Source organism: Gopherus evgoodei, chromosome 12, assembly GCF_007399415.2.
Source record: "Gopherus evgoodei ecotype Sinaloan lineage chromosome 12, rGopEvg1_v1.p, whole genome shotgun sequence".
Classification (NCBI taxonomy): Eukaryota; Metazoa; Chordata; order Testudines; family Testudinidae; genus Gopherus; species Gopherus evgoodei.
Genome location: NC_044333.1, coordinates 41,559,335 through 41,574,881, shown reverse-complemented (window position 1 = coordinate 41,574,881; position 15,547 = coordinate 41,559,335). Strand labels below are relative to the sequence as shown.

The window sequence follows — 15,547 nt, the reverse complement described above, 5'->3', positions numbered from 1 at the left end:
ATGAAACTGTTATTAAAGAGTTCCAGCTATACACTAGCTCTCTGCAGAGCACTGGTGCCAACCTCACAGATCAAAACTTTATCCTTAGCGATGGACTAACTCTTCGTTTTTTTTTTTTTAAAAAAGGTCAGTAAACGGGACTTTATGCTTTAAGTTTAAAATATTCTGCATAAGGAGATGATCTTAATATTTTGTAAATAAAATATAGCTTAAGTGTCATGTCCCACACTTTCTCCAAAATGACACATTGTAAAAAGAAACGTGCTTAATTCTAAACTGTGTACCTAATTTAAATTGTAATTTCAGACATTTTTGATAAATATGAAATCACATTAACTAGTTATTTATGTTTTCATATGCAATAAAGATTACAGTACATGCAACAACAGAAAATATATACAAGTGTGCTTTAATTCTGAGAGCTTCTTCAGGCCATACAAAGAAAAACATGGTATTTTTCTTCCTATAGCCTGATAAAAGACTTAAGGCCAAAATACCATCTCATATTCTATCTTCTATGCTAGGTGGAATTCATTAACTTTACACACATTGACTCAGTTCCAAATTGGTGCCTACTATATCTGAAGAGAAAAGTGCATTCTAGGAGTTAGTACACACTTATGGTTTTGAAGAATGTACCAGTGGGAAAAGCATATTATGCATGTAATGCAAATATGATTTAGGTAAAATTTTCTTGTAATGCATATCATTTAGTTTGATTATTAGAAGTCTCCTAGAATGAGCTCTCATTTATTTCTTCATAATCGTCTCAGACTCCAAACTTTGCCAGCACTGTTCATGTTGGCCAGAATACTACACATCTTAAGGATATAACTGAGCAAAGTGGAAGGCTTACCAGCAGCAACTACAGCTGGAGGAGGCGAACCTGCCTCACCACCACTTGTTTGGCTCATGGATGCTACAGATGTTTCTCTGGAAGGCGGTAACTGCAACTCCTTTGGGAGGAGGTCATAGACAGATTCTGAGAGGGAAAAAAAAAAAGGAGAAAAGTAGTTTAAACACAGAGATCAACTGTCATTTTTGTAAACACAGATTATATTAAAGATTTTAGTCTAGGAATATAGACCAACAATGTGGCATCTCAAGAAGCTTCATAAGAAGTTGCGTAGACAAATTTCTTGGAGATCACTGACACAGAAATCAAGTTGATTTAAAAAAAAATAAAACTTAAAATATACAAGTTTTCAAGACTGAGCAAATTTGCATTTGCCCTTTCAAGACACAGAGTGACCATCTATGAACCTGCAACACATGGGTGCCTTTGAAACAATGCAGATGATGAAACCTAGAACAAAGTACCTGAGATCTGGAGACAAAACTACTCTCAGTATTCAAGCAGTGGAAATAGCTTCCAATGGAGAATAGACTAATATTTAGGAAATTATTAAATAGGAAAAAGTTTTACATTATTTTTTTCACCATAACAAGAATGATGGTCACAACATAAATCACCCCTTCCCCTCTCCCTGACAAACAAAAACAAAAACCAAAGATTCTATAAACTGAAAAGATATCAGAAAAGAGCCAGAACCCACTAGAGATGCTGTTTTATGTGGAAGGCCCTCAGACTCTATGGTAATGTGTGGCAGTATAAATAATAAGTATTTTTGTGAACGTATCTGTTGTAAAACAGTTATGGCTGCTACATGCAACATGCCTGACACAAAACCACAACAGCAAAGTTTAAGATGTTAAGTCACCTAACACCAAATGCACTCTGCTTTTCCAAGTTTACTCTTGATTCAAAGGTAAATTATTCACCTGTAATCACATGATTTCAAATTAGCCTCATAATAAAAGCTGTCACTGCATTCAAACAATAAGAATACACCAACAATCTACTTTACAGTATATTTATTAGCATATTTTGGTGAATCACTTTCAGAGGAAAGAAGACTCTTAAATTTCAGGCAGGTTTTAAGTTATTTAGATTCAGGTTGTGATGGGGAGAATAAAAATGTCTCCTTACATTCCTACCCTTCCCCCTCAACTCCAATATCCTGGTCAGATGCACAGAACACAGAAAGGGGGGGAAAATGAACACCAAAGGGAATGGGGAAGAGAAGTAGCTGCCATATCTCAGGAAGTATAGGGTAAAAAGAGAGAAAGAACCAGAAATAGACAAAAGTGATGTAGGAGAGGGAGAACAGGCGGTAATGCAACAGAAAGGGAGCAAAGGGGACGAGAATGTAACAGAAAAACAACAGTGAACTGTGGTGAATATGTAAGAGTAAGATATAGGAAGTTACTAGAACACTAGACAAATGAGCAAAAATATAGTGATAAAGGAACAAGATATTTGATGAATGGAAAAAAATGAAGAGGATAATGAAAAGGAAAAAAAATCAGAGCATTAATTAATTTATGATTTATTTTATTGTATTTCATTTCATTTGCAGACAGACCTCTCAGCACTATTTTGTGGGGGAAAGGATGGGATAGCTCCTAGTTATCAGAGTGGTAGCCATGTTAGTCTGTATCGGCAAAAACAGCGAGGAGTCCTTGTTAGACTAACAATTTTATTTGGGCATAAGCTTTTGTGGGCTAGAACCCACTTCATCAGATGCATGGAGTGGAAAATACAGGAGCAGGTATAATACAGGAGTGGTTGCATCATTACAAAACCTAAAACTTATTTCCCCAATACTAATTTCCCCCTACTGTTATTCACACCTTCTTGTCAACTGTCTGAAATTACACTTCAGAAGTTATTTTTCCTCCCTTGGTATCCTGCTATTAATTGATTTGTCTCGTTAGACTGACCTCACACATGGTAAGGCAACTCCCATCCTTTCATGTATTTATACCAGCTCCTGTATTTTCCACTCCATGCATCTGATGAAGTGGGTTCTAACCTATGAAAGCTTGTGCCCAAATAAGTTTGTTAGTCTCTAAGGTGTCACAAGGACTCCTCATTGTTTCTCCTAGTTATGTTAGACAAAATACTAATTGTTCTGGTAGCTGCCTAAGGTATATATTAGATCTGACATTCTGTTCTCTCCTCTTGGTAATTTTGATATGTCTTCATTGTGGAAATTGGTCAGCTTGCTTGGCATAGAATAAATCTCTTTCTCCGGACAGGATACCTTGTATCCTCACTACTGGATTTAGGATTTCATACAGAAATCTACAGTGCAAAACAAACAGGTAATATTTTAGTACCTGTCACAAATGGAATCCTGATTTTTATGGAGAGCAAACACAAAAACAAGGTAGACTACAATGGTCCATATACTTTTGAGATTTGAAATCATATTTTTAGACGTCTAATTATGTGACTGGTTTACTTTTCAATTCTGGTAGATTATTTTGCTTTGTTAATGTGATAAGGAGCATTCAGAGCTTACTGTATGTTTAAGAGGACAATTTTATCAAATGAGTATTATTGTATTTTCATAATTGTATTCTATTCTATAGTTTATCATGAATTTTACAGCCTGAACTGCCTGGGCAGCAGCAGTTTATAAATTTAAAGTATATTTCCCCCCATTTTTAATATCATCTTGGATCAGTCACTACCATTACATCTCAAAATTATGTTAAAAGAATGTTATAATTGAAAAGTCAAGCACTCAAAATTTGGAAAATTCCAAATTTATGATAGCCAGTGCAATCTAAATTCAGCCCCCCTTGTACATAAACATTATGATACAGTCTCTAATTGTGTTACTTGTTTTTTTTTTAAACAAGACTGCTGCCTCAAAATGAAGAGTGCTCACTAAATGAGCAGCTATTCAATATTTTTTCCTTATCGTTCAATGTATGACCCCTATGCCTCATTTACTACGTTATTCAAACTCTCCTGCAAATACAGAATGTTTATTTTCCTCACAGGCTTTTCTACTGTGTTCACCACTATAGTATCTGAGCACTTCACAAACATTAGTGAATTTATTTTCATGACACCCCTGTGGGAGGAGGGGGTATAATTACTCCCATTTTACAGACACAGAATTGAATCTCAAATAGAATAAGGTCAAAAGTGTCCATTAATTTTGTCTGTCCCTTAGGGTCTGATTTTTCAGAGTACATAGCATTTTATATATTCAAAGCATAGCTTCCATTGACTTCAGTTGCAGCTTTTGAATGCTGCAAATCAGACTTCGAGTCCTGAGTTTGACACATAGAAAAATGAAGAACACAACATTAAAAAGTTAGGTTTAAGTGACTTGCCAAGCATTGCATAGAAACTCTGTTGCAGAGGCAGGCATAAAATACACTTCTCCAGGGTAGCATTCAGCTACTTTTGCCATGAGATCATCCTTTCTCTTCCTGTAATTCCCTCTCATTCATAAAACACCTTCCAACTTCTGTGACAAATGAGGCAGGGGTCCTATAGACAAGTCTTCTTCGCTAAACAACTATGATTCATCCCCAGGAGGTGTCCTACTTGGGCACTGAACGAGGCTGGGGTCCTATGAAAAAATATAGTATGTAATTAAAGACTGTTTCATAATGCATGTGCACAAAAGGGCCAAATTAATTTTTCATAAACAATCTTAGCTCTGGCATCTTCTAACTTTTCAGTGCTTTATCTCACCATTCTTTTAAAATAGCCTCCCTAGAGAGAGACAAAGATGGTAGAAAGACTCATATACTCAATTCACAGACTTGAGGAGAATCAGAACTAAAGAGTGCTGACTCACTATCTGGATCATATTCCAGATATTTGAAAGTGCTCCCCAAACTTCACTATGCCCAGACATTTGATGTTTTACATCACTGCATTCCTGAAGGATTTCTATTAGTAGGACAGATCTACTGATAATTACTTCCCTTGCTATTGTTATGTAACAATGTTTTCTGTGGGGATGCTTTCCATTATTGATATTATGTTTTAAAGGCCTGCTAGGAGTGAGTTTAGAATCAATGTTGTGAGGGGTTAAGTAACGTTGACACGATTGAAATATGCTGTGTTAAAATGGAAAAACCTTACAAGATGAGTGGCGAGTAAAAATAACCCACATCTAAGGTCATAAGGTCTAAGGTCATAAATATACAAAAATTTGCAGGTATAAAGTAGGTAGTATATCCAAACTCAACAGCCTCCAGATTGCCTATCAAATACACAACCTTGAAGTTGAAAGATAATTTCTATTTAAATGCCAAGATCTAAGTGCTAAGTATGCTTTGTATCCCAAACTCAGTATTACAGAGCCCTGTTTGCTTAAAGTAATATCGTGGCTGAGAAGGAATGAATTTACAGCTGATAATATTTAACTTTTTTTAGCTAAAAATTTGGAACAATCATGTGGCACCAGAAGACATGTTGTGCTTGTAGGCAATAAACAGGTCTTTAGTCTATTTCAGCTTTTAATACTTTAAACCTCCCAGTCCATCAGCTAAGCTATGCATCTCCTTGATGTATGTAAGAATAGGAAAGGAAAGCTAGACTTGGAAAGAAGTTCATCTGGGCTCCTCTTCATTTGTGAAGTACCAACTGTATTAGCACACCAAAAAAAGCCTGCAAGATTTCAGACAAAATATATTTTCACACACAAGCCTGAGACATTTATACACCTAAATATTCTGAGTCAAAATATCAAGATTTAAATCCTGAGCTCTATTTCTTAATCCGGCATTTTAAAAGGTACATTATTTATTTATTTATTTTAAATAGCACCCTACAAATGACAAAATACACATTTAACCACAAGGCAAGGAGAACAGAAAGGTGAAAGGAAGTTCAACACCTAAGCTATTTTCAATTAAGTGCACATACACCTCTACCCGGATAGAACACAACCCGATATAACACGGTAAAGCAGTGCTCCGGGGGTAGGGCTGCGCACTCTGGTGGATCAAAGCAAGTTCAATATAATGCGGTTTCACCTATAACACATTAAGATTTTTTGACTCCCGAGGACAGCGTTGTATCGAGGTAGAGGTGTATAAACACTCCAATATAAAATAATGTGAATTACACCCACAGAAAAGGCTAGACCCTTTAGCTTAAAACCATATAATGTAGACCTGTGGTTCTCAAATTTCATTGACAACAAAAATTACTACGCAACGACAGGAGACAGGGATTAACACTTGAGCCCACCCAAGCCCTGCTACCCTCGGCGGGAGGGCCAAAGCCGAAACCCAAGGGCTTCAGCCCCAGGCCTGTAACCTGAGCCCCACTGCCTAGAGCTGAAGCGCTTGGGCTTCGGCCCCAGGCCCCAGCCCTGACGACCCCATTAAAACAGGGTTGCGACCCATAGTTTGACACCCCTGTAGATTAACTCACTTGCATAAGAACAGCTGTACCGGGTCAGACCAAAGGTCCATCCAGCCCAGTATCCTGTCTGCCAACAGTGGCCAATGCCAGGTGCCCCAGAAGGAGTGAACCTAACAGGTAATGATCAAGTGATCTCTCTCTTGCTGTCCATCACCACCCTCTGACAGAGGCTAGGGACACCATTATTTATCCATCCTGGCTAATGTCCATTAATGGACTCAACCTCCATGAATTTATCCAGTTCTCTTGTAAACTCTGTTATAGTCCCAGCCTTCACAACTTCCTCAAGCAAAGAGTTCCACAAGTTGACTGTGCGCTGTGTGAAGAACTTCCTTTTATTTGTTTTAAACCTGCTGCCCATTAATTTCATTTGGTGACCCCTACCAATAGTGCCAATGGTATGCATGGCACTTTATAGACTTGTGAGAATAGAGTTTCTCCAGCCTAGAGAGATTACAATCTAAATGGACAAAATATATTAAAAGAAAAGGAGAAAGGATACAGCCCCACTGACAGACCAAAAAAAAAAAAAAAAAACCAAACCACGAAAAGGACAGGAGAGAGAGAACTGGGTCTATTAGTCAATCACAGGATTACTGTGAGCCATCAAAGTGATGCAGTTGTGAAAAAGGCAAATGGGATCCTAGGATGTATCACACAAGGTAATTCCAGGAAAGATAAGGAAGTATTAATGCCATTGAACAATGCACTATTAAGATCTCATCTGGAATACACTATACGATTCAGGTCACCCACGTTCAAGAAAGATAGATCCAATCTGGAACAGGTACAAAGAAGGGCTATGAAGATGATCAGGGGAATGAAGAATTTACGTTACAAGAAGAAATCAAAAGAGCTAGGCCTGTTTAGCTCAGCAAAATAAAGGCTAAGAGGCGGTATGATTGCTCTCTATTTAGGAGGGTAAAACACCCAGAACGGAGAAGAGATATTTAAGCTAAAGGACAATGTTGGCACCAGAACAAATGGGTATAAACTGGATGATATATAAGTTTTCTCTCTAGTGATTTTACCTTAAAAATAAATAGGCTTGCACAGGAAGTGCTGTGTGGTATGTTATAACTGTTGGCAATGACACTATGTACTGTCTCTGAAGGGAGAAGCAAGCAGGCCTGTCTAGGCAGACTGTCTTTTGCTGGAAATAACAGAGACAAAACAGGGACCAGTTTGGTCAGAATGGGGAGCCTTGGGTCTCCACTCAAAAGAGATGATGGCCAGGAGAGCTGGACGCTTGAGTGGTAGCCCTTGCTGAACCATAAAGGAGAAATATACGTGCAGTTGCCCTGAACTTGTCATGAATATATTTAGGCTGGGAATTAGAAGAAGGTTTCTATCATCAGAGGAGTGAGGTCCTGGAACATGCTTCCAGTAAGCATAGTGGTGGCAAATAACCTAACTGGTTTTAAGATGGCACTTGATAAATTTGGGACAGGATTATATTTCTGGATTGCATGTGACAGCAGAAGACTGGATTCGATGACCCAGGAGGTCCCTTCAAGTCCTATGTCCCACACAAAAGATCCCCAAAATGCATAATTATCTGCCCCCACAAATGCTTAGTTTGCAATGGTATCAGTTATTTGTCACACTGCATTCTGAGATAGCTTCAATGAACCAGGAAGTTTCAAGTAGGCTTCACAGGTAAAAAAAAAACCAAAACCCTCAAATTAACATATTTCTGTGTTGGATGGTCCCAACTGCTTGAACAGAAGCATAGTTGTCAACATTTTTTTTTTGGATGGGGGGACAGTGGGGGGAAGGGAAATGGGGGAAAATTCTCCAAATAAGCTATAGAATTTGGGAGCCACAAGAAGTTTGTCCGTGTGTTTTCTGGTTAATTATTGATTATTTTAAATATGTCTTAATTCAGAATTTCAAACTGTTAGGCATTTGGATTCTCATCCAACTTTCTGGAGGCCCATAATCCTTCATTCCCACAAAAGTCTAGCCACACAAAAACATGCCAAGCAAGAGGCAGCGGTGACTATTCCTCACTTACCATCTCTGCGCCTCTGAGGTCTGCACTGTGACTCAGTTAGCAGGAGTAGAAGTCAGCAGCCAACCTCCCACTAGTTCAGCAGAGCAGGCCCTAGCAACAGACCACCAGCAATTCTTGTGGCCAGGGCTGTTAGTAGCTGGAATGGTTTTACAAAACCCAAGACCATCTAAATCAAAATTAAACCCACAGTAGCTATGTTGGAGGGAACAACTTGGCAAGTACTTTTTCTTTTAATAACTAAGTTAACTATTAAGACTTTTTTGCAACTTGGCCTAAAATTGGGGGCCTTGATACAGCATATGCAATTCCCATCATTATGTCTGTCAAGAACTACTCCTTAGTACAAAAGCAATATTGCCAACGCATGATTTTATCATGATTCTCACAACATCTGGTGCTCTTTTTTTAAAGTTGCAATTCCTAGAATCAATTAGGCAACAATCTCACTTAATTTTTTTAAAAGTAATTCTCTATACATCAGAGTTGCAGAAGAATCTTTAAAACATGACCAGTGTGTATCCCAAAAGCCAAAGACAGGAGTGAGGGGGAGCAGGCAAACAACACAAAATGCATTATTTAAAATTTCATTGTTAAGCCCATTTCATGATTTTGGGAAGACTGTCTGATTTTGAATGCCTGAACTCACTACTGTGAAAGCCAAAAGATGAAGTACAAAGGAGTTGTTTGTGTCTTCGACTGCTACTAATTCCTAATGTGCCACAAATTTTGTTTTAAAAAACCCGAGGAGTATTTATACATCATAAGGTAGGATGGGTCAATTTTTACAGGTTTGGTTGTTTTTTTTGAGGGGGCGGGAGTGATAGTTGTATTGTTTGACTGATCACTTCTAACGACAGGTCTCTTTCAGACCTCAGGCCCAAAAATTTCATTTGGGGAAGGCAGCCTGCAACTACTGAATCAAATATAAGCTTTGGTTTACCAAGATCTCTTGAGTTTCTCCCATCAGCACAGGAAATCCACCTCCCTGAGAGGTAGTAGATATGTTGACAGGAGAAGCCCTTCCATTGACATAGCACAGTCCACAGTGGGAGTTAGGTCGATATAACTGAGTCACTCAGAAGTGTGGATTTTTGATGTAGGTTGCTAGTAGTGGAGACCAAGCCTTATTCTGTGAGGCAAGAAATTAATTAAGACTACTCGGAGTATAATGTAAAAGCTACCATCTGATTCAAGTCTTGATATACTTCAGTAGAGCAGCTGAAAATTGAAACGGTGGCCTATAGAGTACAGTTTTATATTAATGTAAAGACTAGAGCTTGGATAGGGGATAGGGGGTTGAGGGAATGAAAAAAAGGAGCTCTTAACTTTTCTCAGACCCTTTAGGGCCAATAGGACTTTGCAGTATAAATAAATCACATCAGCGATTGTTGCTTCACAATTCTTTGAAGGAATATAAAATAAAATCACATATCTTTAACAGAGCTTATTTTGAGCACCATCCCAAGCAAATAATATTTCCAGTTAAGTTTTTTAATATGAAAAGCATTTTACATTCTAATAGGACAGTCTTAAGTATAGAGCACTCTAAATACGACTGAAATGAAAAAACTTAAGCTGAAATTAACCAGAATTCCAAAGGTTCTAGAGTTTCTGAGACTCAAAGCAAACAGCCTATATCAGCATGTTTGTTCTATCAAAACATTCCCTAGACTTGCCATACTTTTGCATCCTAAGGAAAAATGCAGTGGTCCCATGGAAACTAAGCCTTGTCTTGGATGATATGACACTGTGACCCATGGCCAGAAAGGGTTAAGCAGCTTGCAGACTAATTGACCCGGATTCAACTTTTAGGGACATATTGGTAGATAATGCTGTGTGTTTACATCTATATGTTAGAGGTTAACAAATGTAATCAAAACAGTCCTTGTCTATGTTATATTCTGGTAATTCACAGATCAAAAGGAAATCTTAACATTTAAATGAACTGTAAATATAGTGATATCACTGTATTCACCTCTCTTTGAAATGTACAGAAAATCACTTGCGAATAATGGAAAACAGGCAATTGCCTTATGTTAATCCCTGTAGCTAATTACCGGTGACGCTTAGGAAATAGGTCTACTTCAAAGTCTCCATGATTGCCTACTGTTTGCCTAAGGACGCCAAGCTGTTAAGAGGAGGCCTGGAACTGTATAAAAACCCTTGGGTCCTGATCCTTTTCATCTCAGATCTGCTTGATGCTTTCTGCAGGGGAAGCTTGAGTGGTAAGACTGAGATCCCCAGTCCCACCTTGATCACCCTGAATATGAACATTGGACTATAACCTATGGTCTAATTCTGAAAGAACTCTTTGCAACTACAAAGCTCACCAACTCTACTATGAATCTGATCTCAGAACTGTACTCATGTCTGTATGTACACTAATCTTTTAACCAATACTCACTCTCTCTTTTCTTTTTTAATAAATGTTAGTTTAGTTAATAAGGATTGGCTGTAAGCGTGTATTTGAGTAAGATCTGAAATATTCTTTAACTTGGGAGGTAATGTGTCCGATCCTTTGGGATTGGTAGAACTTTCTTATGATGAACAAGGTTTTCAGTAATCCTCATCATATTTGACTTGGGTGTCTGGGCAGAGGCCTAAGGCTGGGTTGATTTAAGGGAACTCTGTTGTTGGTTTCTGGGTAACCAGTGAGGTATTATAGAAGCTGTTTTGTGCTGGCGTGGTAAATTTAAGTACTGGGAATCTAAGCTTTGGGGATTGTCTGCCCCATTCTTTGGGGTTCACCCTAATTGAGTAACTTCAGTGTGGCCCCCCTGGGATTCCAATTACAGACACATTTTAACCCTGCCCTGTAACCCCATAGCCACCATTTTTATATGGTGTTGCCCGATTTTTAGATTATGTATTAATTATATTGAATACTTAAGGATACCCAGTTATCTCTTTGTGGGTTGACAGGTTCTTGCCCCAAGATCAGGCCCAGTATTATTCAAATTATTATACAGTTGGGAACCCCAATGTGCACAGTGCAACACTCACACTATAGGAACTCTCTTATATTTACAAATATAATTTATTAATACAGTTAGCAGAGAGTCACAAACACACCAACTCGGCAAGCAGATAGAGATACTACAGAATGTACATCTGAACATCCATATACACACACACACACACACACTCTATCTTCTGTAGAATATTCTGAAATGTTAGCCATCATGTTCCTCATCACCATCACCTTCCCCATCATCACCTGTGGCCATCATTCTGGCATCTCCCAAGGACTCTCTCTCTTTCTCCTACCACTCCTAGGCTGAGATGCCACTTTTGTAACACACTACGCTGACGCCACTACGTTTGATGCATATTCAGTAGGGGATTTTTCCCTCTTTTCCTTATTTGTATTTCCTCATCCTACTAACGTTGGAGTGTCTTTTTGCTATGGGTTAATACATCAGTGATCTCAACTTATCATCATATACGTCCATTTGATACCATGGCCCTTTAGTAGTTAGGTATCACATTTGTTATTTCTGTCCTAACTGGTTATTTTGGTTCTTTCCAAGTTCTAAGTTGTGGTGTACCTGTTAAGTTTGAAAGGGTATGAACTTAGGAAATCCCCTATGCCAACCTGCTTTAACGTATCCTCTATGTTAAAGGTCGCAGTCATATATGGACCTTACGTTTTAGTTCATCACCACCTATCTAAGTGAAAGGTCCCAAACATACGTATGCTAACTTTGCCTTAGCGAAACATACAGGATGTGGCTTGCGGGTCCCATTATGTTACAGCCAAAGTTATGGTATATGTTATACGAAGTATGCCTTGTGAGATATCACTTGAAAATTCAATCTGTTGATCATTGTTCTGTTAAATGTGTGCATCATTGTAATGAAGCTATGAGATTCTGCTGTATGTTTATTAGTTACTGAAATATGCTGAGTCTGGGGAACAGCCACAGACTAGGGCCTTAGAGAGAACAAAAGGCCTTGCATGTCATCCCCAAAGATGCTTCAAACATCGCATACACAGAAGGTGTAAGCAAGAAATTTACTATTTACTTGAAAGACATTTCAAATCTCATACACACCACAGATTGATTGTCTGCACCCAAGTAGGGAGGGTATTCCTCGCAGGGAGGAGAAGGTTATTTAAAAAAAAAAAAAAAAAAAAAAAAAGGAGACAATGGCTTCCCCATTACCTCCCCCACCTCGACACATGGAAGAAAGATCTTTTGGAAGACAAAGAGAAGCATCATTGAACTGTGGGAGGGGTGGTTCCAAGCTGTAGGGGGAGAGCCTGTGAAATGTATTTCAGCTTATGGGGAGGGAACCTGTTTTGCTTTAGAATTATTGTAATTTTATTTACACCCCGCTCCACCCCAAGCCCCGCTCCCACCCCTGCTCCACCTCTTTCCACCCACTTCTGCCCCCCCCAGCATGCCCCATCCCCACTCCTTCCCCTCCCTCCCAGAGCCTCCTTCATGCCACGAAACAGCTAATTGCGGCAGGCGGTAGGGGGTGGTGCTGATTGGCAAGGCAGCAGGCTGACAGGAAACGCTGGGATGGGGGGAAGCTGGCTATCAGTGAGTTAGCACCTATAAAATACTTAGCACATACACAGTCCTTTAACTTGCCAAAGCACTGATCAATATATGTACCACCTCCGGTACCCAAACCTAAGAAGGTGAAGTTAAAACTCCAACCTACGTATATCTAGGCTTCCAACTCAGTACCACACGCTAACTACAATATAAATGAGACGGAGAGTAATTCTGAAAATATGACACCACCATTATATAAATCAGTGGAATATCCTTGCCTGGAATATTTTGTTCAGTTACAGTTGCTCCATCTCAAAAATATATGGCAAAAAAGCAGGGGCGCAGAGACAACGAGAATTATTAGAGCCCTGGAAAGTGCTTATATGAAGAGAGACAGAGAAGATTTGGACTGTTTTCCTTATGAAGTAAACAAGATGACACAATAAAAAGATATACAAAACAACAGTACAGAGAAGGTAGATCTAAAACTTCTATTTGCCCTCTCATGATACAATAACAAAAGGATATTAAATTAAAGGTAGCAAATTTCAAACTGATAGATACGCATTTTTTTCCTTTACAACATGCATTCAACCCATGGAACTCAATGCCACTAGATATAACTGAGGCCAGAGCTTGGCAGGATTCAAACAAAAATACGACACTTATGCAGATAACAAGAATAACCAGTTATAATAGCAAAGATTGAAAAAGTGAAAATAAAAGTTTAAGAACAGATATAACCACTCTTGCTTCACAGCATAAGCCAACCTCTAATTACGTGGGGTTAGGAAGAAACTTTCCTTGGGGGCAGGTTTTCCATAAAAGTGTTTTCTGCACGGTTACTTGCACCTTCCTGTGAAGTAGACAGTATTGGTCACAGTCAAAAACAGAACATTAGATTTGATGGATCACTGATCTGATCCACTATTGGAATTCCTACATTCAAACACTTTTAAAATTATAAAAAAGTGTTAGAGACATCGTACAACATTTACATTGATCACATCCTTCACCACTCCCTTTGGCTCAGAGATGCCTCAAAACAATAGACTCATTGTCACTCTCCAACAAGCTAAAACTGGCAATGGATCTTCCTTTATGTTACTTAACAGAAGCATAAAATGATGCATGTGACATCAGGCAAGCATCCACTATCACCCCAAAAATAAGACTGCTGTTATTGATGACCTTAAATTATGCAACACTGTTGAGAATGAAAACCGAAATCCCTTACATTTATTAATGTTCAAGATCTTTATTTTTTAAATAAATTAATTCCCTCTTGAACTAGTTTAATGTAAATTGTTTTGTGTTCTACACAAAAAGTGAAACTTTTCAGAGCACATAAGGAAGTTAGGCACCTGACCCCAATGATTTTCAATGAGAAGTGGGCAGCTAACTCTTTCAGGCACTTTTGAAAATCCTTATTCTACACAGCCCTCCATCATTTGCATTACTGTAAAATGCTGCTTTGGAAAACATTGGAAATATGTTAATAGGAACAATTCTTCCTGAGCTATGACGACAAACAATGGAATATAGTATTTTGACCATGGTTATATATTTGCACTCAGCTTGTGAGTAGATTTTTGTGCCTTCAGATACTGTTCTACAGTGCCAATGTGACTGACAATATTTTGCAATAGACTTAAGTACAAAAGAGTGGATTAAGAACCTAGTTTAATTTAACTCTTCATTTCCTGGGTTTCTTAAACTGTGAGATGCTTAGTGTGTGTATAATTTTTAATTGAATTAAATTACTTAGCTCAAACAGTGTACTGTTATTGAAGCTACTGGAAAATGTTAGTTTTTATTTGGCCGTTACTCATAAATGTCTGAAATAAAAATATAAATTCCCTATTTGAGTGTTTTTTAAAAAAAAGTAGTCAACAAGGTCTCCTTTGATCAGTTGACCAGATACCCTCTAACTACAGGACCAAACTTAATGTCAGAGGTAGATATAAAAGATGAGGGAAGTAGTGTGACATACTAGCAAGTTCTAGGTAAAATCCCTTGATGAGAAGTCCAGTCTTCTATCCTCAGGTGCTATCCAAATTTAAGGAGACATCTGTGAAATTGCACCAACAGGAGAAAGAAAGCTAGCTGCCTACACTCACTATTGGAATGAAGTTCATGTCAATTCTCCAACTACCTCCAGAAGTGTCTAAACCAGGGGTCGGCAACCTTCCAGAAGTGGTGTGCCGAGTCCATATTTATTCACTCTAATTTAAGGTTTTGTGTGCCAGTAATACATTTAATGTTTTTAGAAGGTCTCTTTCTATAAGTCTATAATAGATAACTAAAGTATTTTGTATGTAAAGTAAATAAGGCTTTTAAAATGTTTAAGAAGCTTCATTTAAAATTAAATTAAAATGCAGAGCCCCCGGACCAATGGCCAGGACCCGGACAGTATGAGTGCCACTGAAAAACAGCTTGCGTGCCACCTTCGGCACGCGTGCCATAAGTTGCCTGCCCCTGGTTCCCTGCAGTTCAGCTCAGCCCTCTTTATAGGAGATTACCTATTATCACCCCAAAAATTAAGATCCGTGACAACCAACCAAGTAGCTCATCACCATATTTTAAATTACAAAGTTATTCTTAAACCCACTTTAATTTATTCAATAAAAATATATTTGCAACAAAATAGCTACCCAAATGTTGAACTGTAATTTCCAGACCATAAAATCCCTAGCCTCTTGCTATGATCCCACCTCAGCAGAAGAAAAACCAGATAAGAGCACTCCAGTTCTCACTGGCCATCCTGCTGCATAA

General features: G+C 38.4%; 1 protein-coding gene across 1 annotated transcript in view; it reads right to left on the bottom strand.

Annotated features, from left to right (window-relative positions):
* NFAT5 (nuclear factor of activated T cells 5) overlaps positions 1-15,547 on the bottom strand; it is a 161,774-nt gene that overhangs the window by 81,288 nt on the left and 64,939 nt on the right. Inside the window, 1 exon segment of the mRNA XM_030582298.1 lies at positions 857-982. Coding sequence (XP_030438158.1) covers positions 857-982 — 126 coding nt within the window.